The 15,826-nt window shown below is 45.3% G+C and overlaps 3 protein-coding genes across 12 annotated transcripts in view; 1 reads left to right on the top strand and 2 right to left on the bottom strand.

The window, feature by feature from the left end:
• LOC135245967 (G/T mismatch-specific thymine DNA glycosylase-like) overlaps positions 1–6,163 on the bottom strand; it is an 8,125-nt gene extending 1,962 nt beyond the window's left edge. The window contains exons 1-10 of one of the 8 annotated variants that reach the window (XM_064319384.1): positions 4,660–5,239; positions 4,296–4,362; positions 3,904–4,028; positions 2,860–3,182; positions 2,567–2,636; positions 2,322–2,457; positions 1,564–1,646; positions 1,375–1,469; positions 944–1,115; positions 432–599 (exon numbers count right to left, since the gene is read on the bottom strand). In XM_064319384.1, coding sequence (XP_064175454.1) covers positions 432–599; positions 944–1,115; positions 1,375–1,469; positions 1,564–1,646; positions 2,322–2,457; positions 2,567–2,636; positions 2,860–3,182; positions 3,904–4,012 — 1,156 coding nt within the window. In that variant the 5' untranslated portion in view covers positions 4,013–4,028; positions 4,296–4,362; positions 4,660–5,239. The other 7 variants (XM_064319385.1, XM_064319387.1, XM_064319388.1 and 4 more) reach the window with 7 other exon arrangements.
• Positions 6,164–7,714: 1,551 nt separating this feature from the next.
• Positions 7,715–15,117, bottom strand: LOC135245429 (G/T mismatch-specific thymine DNA glycosylase-like). Of its 3 annotated transcripts, none has more exons than XM_064318466.1 (11): positions 14,992–15,117; positions 13,699–13,770; positions 13,054–13,295; positions 12,720–12,955; positions 12,274–12,343; positions 11,965–12,100; positions 11,595–11,677; positions 11,239–11,333; positions 10,612–10,783; positions 10,156–10,299; positions 7,715–8,848 (listed from the first exon to the last, which is right to left on the bottom strand). In XM_064318466.1, the coding sequence occupies exons 1-11, from the start codon at positions 15,021–15,023 to the stop codon at positions 8,727–8,729; spliced, it is 1,404 nt and encodes a 467-aa protein (XP_064174536.1). In that variant the 5' UTR covers positions 15,024–15,117; the 3' UTR covers positions 7,715–8,726. The 3 variants fall into 3 exon arrangements, with proteins under 3 accessions (XP_064174536.1, XP_064174535.1, XP_064174538.1); XM_064318465.1 differs by having other exon boundaries at positions 7,715–8,851; XM_064318468.1 differs by lacking the exon at positions 14,992–15,117 and adding an exon at positions 14,107–14,275 and having other exon boundaries at positions 7,715–8,851.
• On the top strand, positions 14,428–15,826 carry LOC135245430 (ubiquinol-cytochrome-c reductase complex assembly factor 6). Its single transcript, XM_064318469.1, has 3 exons — positions 14,428–14,574; positions 14,962–15,069; positions 15,630–15,826. The coding sequence occupies exons 2-3, from the start codon at positions 14,962–14,964 to the stop codon at positions 15,720–15,722; spliced, it is 201 nt and encodes a 66-aa protein (XP_064174539.1). The 5' UTR covers positions 14,428–14,574; the 3' UTR covers positions 15,723–15,826.

The following is a 15,826-nucleotide window of genomic DNA, read 5'->3' on the forward strand; positions in this document are numbered from 1 at the left end:
CACAAACAGACCTCACAATGTGGTCAAACCATGCAACACTCGCATCTCACTTTACCACTGTTTGCTTCAAATGAAGCGGAATGACTTCATTTGATCGACTATGTGACTGCAGCCAAGAAGGGAGAGGTCATCAACGAAGAGAAATCTCCCCAGAGAAAGAGCTGCAGATTCCTCACACAGAACTACGCTTTTAACGACACGCCTGGTTTGCATAAAAATAAATAAACATGGTGACACAAAAGTGTATAAAAGTGTATAAAACATGCTTAAATAAAAGCTCAGCACAGGTATCATGTTAGCTGCTAAAGCTCAGTGATATAACAAAAATGCAAAGCCAACATTTACAACTGCCAATAAAAGACTTGTTTATAAATCTTTCGGTTGTTCCGTAGCTTGTGACTTCAGCGTGGCTGAAAAGGATCTGCACTCACCCATCTCCCCACTGGAGAGGCTGCAGTGTCCGTTACTCTGCTCAGGCCCCGCCCCTGGCACTGGCCCCGCCTCCGGTCCTAGCCCCGCCTCACTGTAGGCCCCACCAAAGGCCTCCTCATATCCAGGGTCGTACTGCTCCTCTTTGATGGCTAATCTCTTGGCATCCTCTGGGGGAGAATAAAGAAATAAATGAACACACCAAAAAACTCTTCAGAGCACTCAAGGGTGACTAATCTTTCTCCTTTGACGTCTCCAGAATTAATAAGAACATAGGAGGTTTATCAGAACATTTGAGGAGGGGTCCTCACAAGTCAAACAACTGACAAAAAATAAGGCAGAATCAGAATTACCTTATAATTTACACCAATTATCAACTCATGCACCTACTAAAAAATCAATAAGGTTCACCAGTTGCAATTAAGATTATGCCCCACTCCAAACTTAATGACATTTTTATACTCCAGTAGGACTCTGGGTAAAGCAGTTTTAACCTCCTCAGCCGTGTACTCACCTTTGGCCAGGCCGAGGTCAAAGGAGTACTTTATCTCCTCCACTTCCTTGTTCTTGACCACGCCCTTCAGCTGGTCCCGCAGCTCCATCAGTTTGATGTAGAAGTGCACCTTGTCCTGGGCGCGGGGGAACTGGGCACAGCGGGCACTCGAGGAGGGCATCAGGTAGCACACCTGCAGGAAACGGGGAGTGGCATGCAGCTGTCAATCACGCAGCTTCACGTGTGTGTGTTTTTGTGTGAGTGTGTGTGTGTGTGTGTGTGTGTGTGTGTGTGTCTGTGTGTCTGTGTGTGTCTGTCTGTGTGTCTGTGTGTCTGTGTGTCTGTGTGTCTGTGTGTGTGTCTGTGTGTCTGTGTGTCTGTGTGTCTGTGTGTCTGTGTGTCTGTGTGTCTGTGTGTGTGTGTGTGTCTGTGTGTGCGGGCAGCCCCCTCACCGTCTCAGTGTCCGGCACCTTGCTCGGCTGCACACCAAACTCCAGCTTCTTGGGCTTGAACCCAAAGATCTCCCTGCTGAACATTTCGTAAATGCCTGAGGACAAAGGAAGGGGAGGGCGGGTTCAGTTCACTCAGAGATCCTGAACCGTTGGGATCTCAAAGGTAGACGCACGCAGAGCTCTGCTCACATTTGCCGTTGAAGACGGCGATGAGAGGCTTGTACTTCTGCAGCTTCTCCACCAGAACCTTGCCCCCCTGGCGCAGCTCTTTGCTGCAGGAAAACACGTCCAACATTTCACACGTTCAGACCCAACTTCACTTCAATTCACTTCTTACAACTTCTACATCATTTATTATGCATAGTCTTCACCAATAATAACAGAAAGAGTGCATCTTGTGCACTGCTGTCTATTGGATTGGGACCAGTTAAACAACTTCTGTACAACAAGTATTTTCACAAGAGCGTAACTTTTATGGTTCACAACTGGGATTTTAAACCTCATGTTCTGAAATCAATCATCATTTGCACGGTTGCTTTCTGATGTGATGACCAGAAACCAGCCTGTACCTGGAGAGTCTTTTTCTCACTCTGGTGAAGACCACAGCCCATTCTATTATACAATGCCAATTTCACAGGCCCAACAAATGAAAACTTTCATTCACCTTATTTCTGGTGCTTTCTGTTTCCTGGCATCTCAGTAATTTTGGTTGAGCATTCCTTTCTTTCTCACACCATTAACCCTGAGCTGTTCAGACTTTGTCTATCACAGCCAAATTGTGTCTAGGCTGGGCCTACAATGAGGTTCTTTATAAGACAACATTCTGCAGTAAATGCATACAGACAAAAGCATTGGGACTGTACCCTTCAACAAATTCTACTAGTTTGGCTCTACTTTGCCATAATAAATCAGGTAGCCGAGGGAGGTGCCCCCCTGGCCCCCCTTACTTTGAGAGATCTTTGCTTCCTGGGGTGGTCCTCTCCACCATGTTGGTGAAGCCTATCCCATACTTCTCAGGCAGCGTCTGGTCGTGCATGTGGTTGAGCTGGACTTCAGTGATCCCCGATAAAAACAGGCACTTCCCTAAAGACCGCAACAAGAATACTCATTAACATATTATCATAGTGTCCAAAGAAATGTCAAAATAAGTATGTTCATATCCTACATAAACAAAATGGAGCCTGTGACTCACAGAAATGGTTTCCTGGACCTGGAAACCAGCGTCCAATGTAGGCAGCCATCAGTCCAGGGTTGATTCCAATCTGACAAGGAAAATGCAGCATTACCAAACGATTAATCTGCAGTAAACATAATTATTCCACTGTCTGACAACACTACAGGAATATGGAGAGTCAAGCGTCTAACTGAAAACAGAAACACAATTCAGAAAGGCAGCTCTGTGGACTATAATACTCGCCATCCACCAATAGCAAGGCTTCCTGCATCAGGACCCAAGTGCACTTTCACGGGCAGAGGCAGACTCACAATGACGAAGTCCAGGTTGGGGGTGAGGATGTCTGGCAGGGTTTTGGTCATGACCTCAGCCTCCGTCATGCCTTTGAAGCGGTCCACCTTCCGTCTCACCTTCCTGAAGACCTCGTCGATCTTCTGCTCACCCCCCTTGCCTGCCTTGGCCGCTTTGGGCTTGGGGCCTGGTTTGGCCTTGGGCTCCTTCCCCTTCTTGGGCTGGGGGCCCGACTTGGCCTTCGGTGGTTTCGCCTCTTTCGCCTTTTTGGGCTTGGGCCCGGGGTCCGGCTTGGCCTCCTTGCTCGGAGGCCTTCCTCTCTTCCCCTTCGTCTTCGTCGGAGCTGCAGGGAGAAAGGAGCGGGGCCATCAATCCCCAACAAGTCTCCCACAACACCTGCCGAAGAGCCAGCTGCTCTAATGCCATCCAATAACATCTATCAAGCCATGTCTGCTTCACAAAACTTAGGGGGAGGATTTCCTGACACATTTACATCACACTTTCAAGCTGTGCCAATTAAAACTACATCTCTCAAGCTGGGTTTAAAATACCCCCAAACTGATTAAACCGTGTTTAATAAAACTGTCTCCCAGAAAGAACAAAAAGGAACCACCCATAGGCTGTATGAAAAAAGAAACCATCTCTAGCTGAGTGTTTTTCGCCCCAAACAGCCGACAAAACCTGGCTAGTGCTAGCCAGTTCAGAACCATGGTTTTGTTCTACCTGACTGTTTAAGTCAAGCTGGTAAATGATTGTTCACCTTTAACACCACCAATGCAGTTTTAGAGATCGGTAGATTTTATCAGATTGTCCTTCTTGTGGGCTGTTGTAAAGACTCAGATGAACTTGCTCTGATGAAAGTGTGCAATTCTCCTGGTGTTTTGGTGGTAGGCTAGTGTGGTGGTGACAGCTGGCATTCTGTGATAAAGATGATCTACCTCCCTTTATCTAGGATCTTAAAAAACAGCAACCATCCAGCCACAATGAATAAAATAATGAATCAGTGAAGGAACAATAAGTTATCCTGTTTATAAGGGCAACTGCTAAATCGTAGAGCAGAGCACCTTCTGCTGGGGCAGCGGGTTCCAGTGGAGCGGGGGTCTGTTCTTGGTCCATCACCACTCCGTTGCCACCGGGGTCCTCCATGATGTTAGCTGCGTTGGCTATCTGCATGGCTTCGACAGTGGAGCTGACAAAAAAATAAATAATTTTTAAAAAGGCATACCGGGCCGCTGTAATGTTTGAGGGTACACAATGTAACAGTTTTCAGATCAGCGTAGCAAAGACTCACAACGCTACAATAACAGCTCAGACGAGGATGTTGCTAAGCCTATGGAAAAATAACTGGCTAACAAATTACATTTAGGCAGTTATAATCTGTTTTATGTTAACATTTGAGTACACTAGTATTAGCTAACGTTCGCTATGCGTCTAGTCTGCCAGACAGCCAACTCACCAATGCTGATGTATGATGCAAGTTAGGTAAATTACAAGAGCCGGTTGTAGTGACACAGCTGAGTAGTCTAAATGAAAAACATTTCTGGATTTAAACCTTTGAAGGAACCTACGAAAGCTAACGTAGCTACATTCACAAACGAGAACAGCCCCTATATGACAAACAAGGACAGTGTTGCACAAATGTATAATTGCCAAACTCGCAAGTATCTACTTAAGACAGGAACTACGGTTTGTTCAATGAATGGCCTACTAACAATTGTTCTAGCCAAGTCAGCTAGTTGGCTAACTATTATTTTATGCTTGAGTTTACGAAAGCTAACTAATCCAAAAACACGCACACAACATACTCGCGAGTTGCATACCTGTTAGAAATGCAGTCGAAACTTGATTTTTAATTAAATAGACAAATGAAATGTAATAAAATGAAACAAAATAAACTGGAATAACCTCCCCCGTAGTCTACAGAAACAAAGCGTTGCTTCCAAGCCGACCTGAAGTCTGCCACCGGAACGTAGCCTACCAATGACGTGTTGACGTGGGGATGGATTTGGGCAGCGGAACGACTTTATTAAAAAATGTTTTACTACTGGGGAATCCTGTTAAAATGAATATTGTTTATAGTATACATGATGGTCTCGATGAATTAAGGGTTACATACAACAGATGATAATGCTGATATTATCACGTCTTAATTGCTTTTATGTGGAGGACAAAGACAGGGGTCTCCTGTCTGTGAGTGGTATGAATAGCAAGCATTGCGACTGAAGCTCCTACTGTTGACGTAAATGAGTGTATCGACGTAACTGATGGCGATGAAGACATAGGAGTACATTTTCCTTCGTCTAAGTACAATATTCGAATAGCTGATTAAACTAAACGCAGATACTCTATAAGAAAGGGTGTCTCCACTAAAGCCTGACTGAAATCCGTATTCTGCTGCATGACTGACTTGTGGCCTTGAGAGAAGCGATGCAAACACACAGTGCAATTAAAAACACAATACCCATTAGCAAAACCCACTTGGCAGTAATATATTTAAATACCTCTAATAAAAACTCCTCATTCAACTTAAAAATGGCATTTAGCTTATTGTATGAGTTTTCGGTTTCCTTGTGCTTCCTTTGCATAGTTGCATTTTGTTACAAATCCTTAATTTTATTTATGAAAATAGCTGTAAGAGGTGTGTAAGACCACAAACATAATGACAGAAAGACTATACAATTCATCAAGCCATATGTCCCCCAAACCCCCAGATAGTGCATTGCATTAAATCAAGCTGGATGCTTCTCAGATTATAGCAGGACTGCATCCATGTTCCTGGAGATCTACCATCCTGTAGGTTTTCATTTCAACCCTAATTCAGCCAAACCAATTCTACTAATTAGCAGCAGGAGAACTCCAGCTCACTGATTTCCAAACTTGGTCCTGGGCCCTCCCCTGTATGCTGGTTTTCATTCCAACCTAGTCACACACCCAGAATTTTAACAAGATGTTTTCCCCCCCTCCTTTTCTTAATTAGGTACTTCTCATGTATAAAGGGATTATTTTACCTTCTTAAGCCATGTTATGTTCATTTTGTGCTTACTGTGTTATATTGCAAGCAATTGAATAAAAAGTAGTAAAACTTCAAATTAATGAATGAGGTGAATCAGTAAGCTACTAATTGGTGAAAGCATGCACACTAATACTTACCATCTGGAATATAATACAGAATTCAATGACAAAGCAAATGATGAGTCAAACCTGCATTGTGTTAAGGTTAATGGGAGAAAACAATTAAGAAATTAAACACGTGTTCAACCACCTAATTAGGAGCCTAATGATTTACATCTGTCTTTTATTTGGTCAAAAAAAACTCGACACAGCACATTTTTTATCATTTGTCGCCATCTAGTGGCAGTATGTTAAAATTATAAAAATAAAAAAAATAAAAAAAAGAGAGCGCACCTGCTCTTGCATTCTCACTAGGGTTTAATTGGGTGCACACCTTCGCCAATCACAGAAAGGCGCGCTCTCGCATTCTCACGAGGGATTAATAGGTGCACACCTTCACCAATCACAGAAAGGCGCGCTCTTGCATTCTCACGAGGGTTTAATGGGTGCCTTCACCAATCACAGAAAGGCGCCCTCGCCATTCTCACGAGGGATTAATAGGGAAACGAATCACAGGTGAATGAAATCTAGACACACAAGGACGCATGTGGGCTCAACACATTTGGTGAAATACTCTGAAGTACTCTGAAGCTCTGTGAAATTCAAGTCCCAATACATTAACCCAACCACGCATTTATTTCCATGCAGCGTTTGGTTCATATAACAATGGTTTTCATTAAACAAGTTTAATGGATAATGCACTACCACCCTAACACGGGTGTGAAAATCCACACTTGCTGTTAACGTGGATGTTAACACTGAAACACATTCTCGTTGTACAGTGAAATTTAACTTTGAAAATGACTTTCTGTATAATAGGCAGGCGATTGCATTAGATGTACGATCTCCGCTGTATCTGGCTGTCTTGATTTCATTAAACGGTGACTTTGTCCATTAAGTGCTCGTGAGAATGCAAGTAGCCGATTGGTAAAGTAGCAGGTGAAAGAAAGCTGTCTTGATTTAATTAACACGCCACGTTAACCTGTTCAGCACTCGGGAGAATGCCAGTAGCAGACAGGCAAAGCATCACGGATAAACGTGTCGCAGGTGAATTAAATGAAGACAAACAAACAGTCTTAATTTAATTAACATGCCACGCGGTGGCCTATTAGGCGCTCGTGAGAATCCAATTGCAATCCTCTCTGTGATTGGTGAAGACGTATCCGCTGTGGCATTGTGAATTTAGTGACCTGCTTCCGTTACCGTTTTCCCGGCCATGCCCCGCCCCAGAAATAAAACCCATCACCGTTAAAGACCTAGCATACGGTTTATTATTTTTTATTATTATTTGGATATTGTTTATTATTTTGGGCAGTAACTTATTTTTCTAAGTATTAGATTACCTACACAAAAATCAAGACTAATCATAACCATGGAATAGTTTGCAGTGGTGTAAGCTTATAAAATTGAAAGGCTAAAACATGAATATGAATGAAATAAAAATGTATGGCCTAAACTTTGTGAAAAATTTCACCAAGGGTTCAGAGTTAAGAGTTGATTTATCAGTGTAATCGTGCGATCCGTTATAGACCTTTTCTGTCTTAACTCAATTACATTTCGCATTTGCCCATTACTGATTTTAACAGCCAAAATTTGAAACTGAAAACATACAGTGCACACACATGTGAAGCATAAAAACAAGCAAGAAATAATGACTTCTTCCCCTTTTCAAAATCTTTAAAACAATCACAGTGACAACCAACATGTAGTGTCTGCATCTCCTGTAACATCTAAAACAGCAAATCAAGAAAAACTCACAGAAAATACATATTTGGCGCTTTTTAATGCAAGAAACATTGAACAAGTGTTCAACAAACATGATTTTTCTCCCCAACTGAGAGCCAATTCTGTTGGGCAGCAAAAGAATGAGGTAGACTGAAAGTTATTTCATCCCCTTTTCTGATTCTGGTAGGACATGGAACAGGTTCAAAGCTTTTCCATTTTAGAAAAATAACCTAACATTTATTTTTCGGAACACACTTTCTTTTTCCCACAGAACATGACAAAAATGTAGAACACTGTCAAGTTTACCAAGAGTAGCACAATCTCATCAGAAACCCCATAGTGTTCAAACTGTTCCATTCCTACAGCATTATTCAGGACCAGAAACCTTCCTCCCAGAGTGCACTGCTGGCACTAGTACCGCGAGGAAGAAAGGAGACCAGGAAGAAAGACCGGATAAGACCGTGGCACGCCTGGACTGGCTCGCTGGAGGAGCCTCAGTCTGCCACAGGCGTCTGTGTCAGCACACTGAGGTTTAAACTGGACTTCCCCAAGGAGTGATATCGTACCGCTGCAAAGGGGCGATATATCAGCTGCTCAGGCTGCCCACGAGGCGCGAATAGTCAGGACAGCAAATTTACTCGCACGCGCAATTCCAAAATTCATCAGCACACATGATGACCAATAAAAGACAATTTCTGGGAAAAGTCCACTATCCTCTTAAAAATCGCATTAAAAAACAGACACACGTCTCGCGTTACGTTAAACAGTTATAAGAACAAACACAAAACAAATAATTATTTTTTTAAAATCTACTGTTGTTAAAAAAATAAGTGTCAAAAAAGGTAAATCAGTCCACTTCAAATTCCTTGTGACCTTCAGCAGTTCTGCTCCTCCTCCTCTGTAGTGTACACTGAGAGAGAGGAGGACTCACTGGTGCTGGAGAAACTGGGCGTGGCATACTCAGCCACCAGGAGCCAATCCTCAAGCAGGAAAGGAAATCCCTGGGGAGGAGTTCAGTGAGGCTCCACCCCCTTCATGCAGTCTCCGTCCCCTAATGGGACTGTGTGCTGCTGCCAGCAATGTCCGGGATCTGATCAGCAAATGACTGCATCATCCATTGGCCATCCAGGACCCGCCCCATTGATGTTAGGGGTGTGGCTTCCGTACTGGGTACTGCTTAGGAAGGAAGAACAAAAAAAACAAACCCAGAAATGATCAAACCACTGGAAGTGAGAGTTGAGATGTGGTTGACAGTACGAGTGAGCAGACTGAGAGATGTGTGTTAGACAGTGAGAGGGAGCAGAGTGAGAGATGTGTGTTAGACAGTGAGAGGGAGCAGAGTGAGAGATGTGTGTTACATAGGAGCAGGTGAGATGTGTGTAGCAGTGAGAGAGAGATGGTGTGTGTTAGACAGTGAGAGGAGCAGAGTGAGAGATGTGTGTTAGACAGTGAGAGGAGCAGAGTGAGAGATGTGTGTTAGACAGTGAGAGGAGAGGAGAGATGTGGTTAGACAGTGAGAGGAGCAGAGTGAATGTAGAGTGTGTGTTAGACAGTGAGAGGAGCAGACTGAGAGATGTGTGTTAGACAGTGAGAGGGAGCAGAGTGAGAGATGTGTGTTAGACAGTGAGAGGGAGCAGAGTGAGAGATGTGTGTTAGACAGTGAGAGGGAGCAGAGTGAGAGATGTGTGTTAGACAGTGAGAGGGAGCAGAGTGAGAGATGTGTGTTAGACAGTGAGATGGAGCAGAGTGAGAGATGTGTGTTAGACAGTGAGAGGGAGCAGAGTGAGAGAGTGTGTTAGACAGTGAGAGGGAGCAGAGTGAGAGAGTGTGTTAGACAGTGAGAGGGAGCAGAGTGAGAGATGTGTGTTAGACAGTGAGAGGGAGCAGAGTGAGAGATGTGTGTTAGACAGTGAGAGGGAGCAGAGTGAGAGATGTGTGTTAGACAGTGAGAGGGAGCAGAGTGAGAGATGTGTGTTAGACAGTGAGAGGGAGCAGAGTGAGAGATGTGTGTTAGACAGTGAGAGTGAGAGATGTGTGTTAGACAGTGAGAGGGAGCAGAGTGAGAGATGTGTGTTAGACAGTGAGAGGGAGCAGAGTGAGAGATGTGTGTTAGACAGTGAGGTGAGAGTTGTTTAGACATGAGGGCAGAGTGAGAGATGTGTGTTAGACAGTGAGAGGGAGCAGAGTGAGAGAGTGTGTTAGACAGTGAGAGGGAGAGAGTGTGTTAGACAGTGAGAGGGAGCAGATGAGAGATGTGTGTTAGACAGTGAGAGGGAGCAGAGTGAGAGATGTGTGTTAGACAGTGAGAGGGAGCAGAGTGAGAGATGTGTGTTAGACGGAGTGAGGATGTGTAGACATGAAGGAGAGTAGAGTGTGTTAGACAGTGAGAGGGAGCAGAGTGAGAGATGTGTGTTAGACAGTGAGAGGGAGCAGAGTGAGAGATGTGTGTTAGACAGTGAGAGGGAGTGGGCAGTGCTCACCCGTCTCTCCCGGGCGCGTCTCTGGGTAGGAGAAGCTGCAGTGCCCGTTGCTCTGCTGCTCGCTCTTCCCACAGGACCCACTGAATGGCGGCTCGTACCCGGGGTCCTGCTTCTCCTCCTTGATGGCCAGCCGCTTGGCATCCTCTGGTACGTGGAAAGAGATCGAGAGGGGAAATCCGTGAGACACTCAGGGGAAGCAAACACGAAAAGGGCTCTGATAACTTTTTAAACAGGCACGTGCAAATATATAGCCTGTATTCTTTATACATTTTCCACAGGAACCAAGACAATCAGAGAAAAGCATTTCCCTCCGACAGGACTGTCATCGCTGACCAGGAGCCTGCACCTGCCCCACTCCCCTTCCCCACTCCCCTTCCCCTCCCCGTCCCCCGTCCCCCGCCCCCCACCCCCCGCCCCCTCCCTCTCCCAGTCCCCATCCCCGTCCCCGTCCGTCACCTTTGGCCAGGCTGAGGTCAAAGGAGTACTTTATCTCCTCCACTTCCTCGTTCTTGGCCACACCCTTGAGCTGGTCCCTCAGGTCCTTCAGCTTGAGGAAGAACTGCACCTTGTCCTGGGCGCGGGGGAACTGGGAACAGCGCGGGCTCGACGACGGCATCAGGTAACACACCTGCAGGGAAAACCCCAAGAGGGCGGGGCATCATTCCGTCAATCAAATCCACAGCTGTCAATCAATGTCACAGCTGTCAATTCCACGGTCGTCAATCAAAACCACAGCTCCATTCCTTGCCTGTCCATTTCCGACCCTGCAGAGCTTAAGTACCAAGTACTGTGCGCATGCCTTTGGGACATGGGTACTAGATCTCACAGGCACTGAGGAGACAGATTGCTAAAACAAAATCCTGCTCTCCATCAACTCCATGCACATACCAACCCACAATGTTCTAAAAGCAAGAGATAATCCACTGAGTGCCATTACTCAGCTGCACACCAGAGTGTAGACAACTATTAGTGCACTATTACAGTGGAAGTGTGCTGCACAGCAGCCACTGAAACATACAGAGCAAACCCCCTTAGTGGTGGGCTGGCGTTCCAGTTGCGCAGCTGTAGGAAGGCGTGTCTTACCGTGTCCGTTTCTGGAATCTTGTGAGGCTGTAAGCCAAAATCCAGCTTCTTGGACTTGACACCAAAGATCTCTTTACTGAAAATCTCATAAATACCTGAAGAAGAAAAATGGAACATGGAAATGCATGGTTAGAGTTTGTATCTGCACTGGGTATTCAGAAATTATTGAATATCAGAAGACCCAACTGCTTCCACGAGAAGAAGTGTTGTACTGAGTCAAGATTGAGTTTCACACATATTAACACAACATGACAAAGGAACTGGACAGGAAAGCCTCACACTTTACACAATGTACAGCTGTCACAGACGCGCATCACACGGTCAGTAAATGAAGACGAAACTTTTCTGAGGCTTACACTTTCCGTTGAAGACGGCAATGAGAGGCCTGTACTTCTGCACCTTCTCCACCAGAATTCTGCCCCCGTCGCGGAACTCCTGACTGCACACAAAACAGGGGGAGAGAATGAGGCCTTCTGGAAGGCAGACCTGACCGTTCAACGACAGCCGCACAGTGAAGGGGAAGGCATGCTGTGGGCATGGGCCTGGCTACAGTTTCCCTGCATGTGCACATCCACACACTTCAGCTTCAGGGTAATGAGTCAGTATTCTGAAGCTCTGCTTCCTGAACTGCTGTGCTGTGCACACTAATACACACTCTGCACAAATGCTGTTAGCAGTTGAATATCAGATTTTGGAAAGCGTGTTCTCACCCACACCTCCCCTTACCTTGTGAGATCTTTGCTTCCTGGGGTGGTCCTCTCCACCATGTTGGTGAAGCCTATCCCATACTTCTCAGGCAGCGTCTGGTCGTGCATGTGGTTGAGCTGGACTTCAGTGATCCCCGATAAAAACAGGCACTTCCCTAAAGACCGCAACAAGAATATTCATTTGCTCCTTCATCAAATCTCTAGCAACTGATAGAAACAGTAAAACAATTTTTTAAATGTAATCAGCACATAGTTCATTAAGATAATACTGTACCATATTCCTGGTAATTGTTATAAGATACAATCCAAAAATAAAGCATGAACTTACAAAAATGGTTCCCGGGGTTCGGGTAATGGCGGCCCTTGTATGCAGACAGCAGGCCCGGGTTGATTCCAATCTGTAAGAAAATAAGGATGCCAGCTGCTCACACGTTTTATCCAAATAACTTTTCAAGCACAGCTCTCCACATCTGACTTCCTCACAGCTAGCTCAGTTCAGCTGGATCCCAAACAAGCGCAGGCCAGGGGCTGGATGCCATCTGAGGGACTGACTATCTTCTCTAATGACACTTAACAAGTCCACTCCAGGACAACTTGCATGCTGATGACAGCAGGAAGTGATGTCATGTGCCAGGCTATGTCTAAATAGATATTCTGGTAATTCCAGGTAAAAGTCACAACACGACTGGATCACAAAGGATGGGGTTGAAAAGGCCCAGAGGCCAGGCTGTGAGCTCTGTCCAGCTCGCCGCTTTCCATTTAAGCGAGACTCACGATCAGCATGTCCAGGTTGTAGGCCAGGATGTCCGGCAGCGTTTTGGTCATGACCTCCTCAGGGGACATGCCATTGAAGCGGTCGACCTTCCGCTTGACCTTCCCGCAGCCGTCCTCCGCCCTCTCCTGCTTGGCCTTCAGTTCGTCGCTGGGGGGCCGCCCCCTCTTCCCCTTCACGGGCGCCGCGGGGTAGACCAGGGGCTGGACCTGGCGCTCGTTACGGTCTGCGTAGTAACCTGGGACACAGCGACCGGGGTTAGCACCTAATGAGGCGACCGGTGGGGAGTCACACTTGTGATGCAGGGTGGGGGTGGGGGGTGGGGGCGCACTGTACCTGGGGCTGCTCCATAGGGAGGGAGCGGGTACCCCTGCATAGGGGCAGGGTGCTCATGGGGGGCGTAGGGAGGCTCTTGGGGGGTGTAGGGAGGCTCTAAGGGGGTGTACGAGGGCTCTTGGTGGACCATCATTTCGGTCATCACCCTGTGCTCGCCCGGTGCCTCCATGAAGAGGGCGTCTTCGGCCATTTGGTGGTACTGCGTGACCTGGAGAGCCTGGACATGCTGGGTGGATGGAAACCTGCGTGACAGAGGCAGAGCACAAAGTTAACTGGCAAAAAACGGGCAACCAAAGCTGACGGAGCACGGTTTAAAAATCATCCTTTGGGGGGGGGGGGATACAGGGCGCGAGATAGGAAAACGTCTGAAAGAAGAGCATTTCCCCATCACACGTTATACCCAATTAGTCATTAAGTTATAAAATTCTAAAAAATAAAATAAAATAAAAAACTAACATGAGATTGATGGCGGCGGGTCCTTTACACAAAAGTGAGGCTCGTTTTTACTGAGTTTGGCGGTCAACGCTACCCCCAACAGTATTTTAGCGTACTGTGTACACAGTTCGCCACACAGTCTTAAGTCATGAATGGAGATGGAAAAAAATGCAAAGCGCTACACGCCTCGATGTTTGAGGAAGAACTCACCAGTGCTGAAGATAATCCGTAGGGACCGTTAAAGATGCGTACTGCCTCTCTTCCATCTTAATGCTGGATTCACTGAAATAGAGTAATAAAATTCATGTTGATGTTACAAATCGTTAGCTAACCATACCCCCTCCTTTTGTGTTTGTTAAAGTACTTGGCTAACTAGCAAGCTAACAAGTTATAGTATCTGGCTCGAGGTGAGCGAAAATACATTTGGGTGAAAATTGCATTAATTTATCTCGGTTTTGCTCTCAAGAACACAAACTAATTTAGCCTAGCCAAATACTAGCTTCGCTAAAAACAATTCAAACATTAGCTAGCATGCTAACAACCCCCAAATAAAAAACCTGAAAAAACACGAGATTAGCGAGCAAACTACACAAGATTGCACAAGGTTATGCAACATACCTGCCCTGTAAAAATATGAAAGTTGCAGTTTTTCATGAAGAGGACTAAGTAGCTTCTTAAAAACCCGAAAAAGCGAAAAAGCAGTTGATTCCATAAACACAAAAATCACACAATGAATGTTCAGTCCACTTTGACACCAGAAGCTACCACTTTCGAAACGGGGAGGGTACACCAAATGCGTTTCCTAAACTGTATACAGAGGACATGCAATTAATTTCCATGTCTGGCTTTATTACAAAAATAATATTGTCAAAATAATAAAGTCTCGTTACAAGATTGGTTTCATGCACTTTCCAAGCAAAATACGGTGTCACACACTTATTGTTGAGCCCCTGTTTTTTGGTTTCGTTCACTTGCAAATATTTGAGTTCCGGTGGATTGGTCTATTGGCTGGGAAGACGCAGGATGTGTCGTTTGGAACGGGACGAGACGGGAGAACGTGTTTAATACATTGAAAGAGTTTTACAGGTAAAGTACAGTAATTGTTTTACCTGGTTTATATATTTAGAATGTATCATGCAATATAGACCCGTGCGTGTAGCTTTAAAGCCGTTGGCTGTGACGAATATCTGTCATGTGTCCTTCCTATCAAAGTTACAGGCACACGAATGTCATACTTGTGTTGGTTGTGATCAAGCCTTATAGACAACGTTACAGCGACTTGTTAAGGCTTGACAGTAAATTTAGAGATTTATGATTTATTTTTAATTTTTATGAAGGCATTATTATTATTACTACTGTTACTTGCATCTTTGTATAACTGTTTAATAAACCAGTTGGATTTTTATGCATACTGCTCTCTAAATATGCACAACGTTGAGCCCTGCCGTTAACGTACACTCCCTCCTGTATAAGATGCCTGCGGGGGTGTCCTGGCCTCGTTACCTGCGGATGTTGGGCGCCAGTATCTTGGCCATGTTCGCAGGGGCAGAAGTGGTCCATCAGTATTACAGGCCTGATCTGGTAAGAGTCCTAAACCGACTAGTGTTACGTTTAAAGCCTTCCCCAAACCTGCTTCTGGAATGCAGCCTACTGTGTGTGCCATCTAACTGAACCCCCAGGTGTGACTGAGCTGTTCTTTGCATGCTTAGTTTGAGATGATGTCACATACAGGTGAAGGGCACAGACATGGAAGTGTGCTCTCGAACAGGATGTGAAGTTTTTCTGAAAGTCACTCATTATTCACAGAGGGTAAAAAGTCTGCTTGGCAGAGGATGACTGAAGTACTGAATAAACAGCTCTTTGTATGAGCACACAATCACACCCAATAGACTTAGTTCACAAAGCAGGGCTCAGAATGGTAAAGACCACTATTCAATAAACATGAATACAAAAAACATTGCTGCCTATAGCTGGGAAAGAAGTCCACTCAGAATCCGAGATCCCACTGGAATGCCCTTTTGAGTTTGTCAGAGCCATCAGTGCACTTTATTACCCACTATATTAAGAGTATGGTGCGGGGGTCAAACTTCTACTACATTACAGATCCCGTTTCCAAATGTATGACTTTATTTTCCTTTCAGACCATTCCCGAACTTCCACCCAAACCCGGAGAACTGAGGACTGAGCTACTGGGACTGAAACAAAGACAGGACGCTGCTTCCCAAGAAAACTGATTCCCAACACTGTGAACTCCATGTATATATGTACAGCTTGGATGAGTGTGTATGTACTAGAACTTGAGATTCAGAGACCCAGATTAAACATGATTGGATATTTA

The sequence above is a fragment of the Anguilla rostrata genome, chromosome 19, assembly GCF_018555375.3.
Source record: "Anguilla rostrata isolate EN2019 chromosome 19, ASM1855537v3, whole genome shotgun sequence".
Taxonomy (NCBI): domain Eukaryota; kingdom Metazoa; phylum Chordata; class Actinopteri; order Anguilliformes; family Anguillidae; genus Anguilla; species Anguilla rostrata.

Excerpts from the sequence above, each read along its gene's own strand:
- LOC135245429 (XM_064318465.1), bottom strand. The coding sequence starts at position 15,023 with ATGGCCAAGATACTGGCGCCCAACATCCGCAG. Across the intron at positions 13,771-14,991 it reads CTGGCGCCCAACATCCGCAG|TGAATCCAGCATTAAGATGG; the intron begins GTAACGAGGCCA and ends ACTCTATTTCAG. Across the intron at positions 12,344-12,719 it reads ACAACCTGGACATGCTGATC|ATTGGAATCAACCCGGGCCT; the intron begins GTGAGTCTCGCT and ends ATTTTCTTACAG.
- LOC135245430 (XM_064318469.1), top strand. The coding sequence starts at position 14,962 with ATGCCTGCGGGGGTGTCCTGGCCTCGTTACCTGCGGATGTTGGGCGCC. Across the intron at positions 15,070-15,629 it reads AGTATTACAGGCCTGATCTG|ACCATTCCCGAACTTCCACC; the intron begins GTAAGAGTCCTA and ends TTTTCCTTTCAG.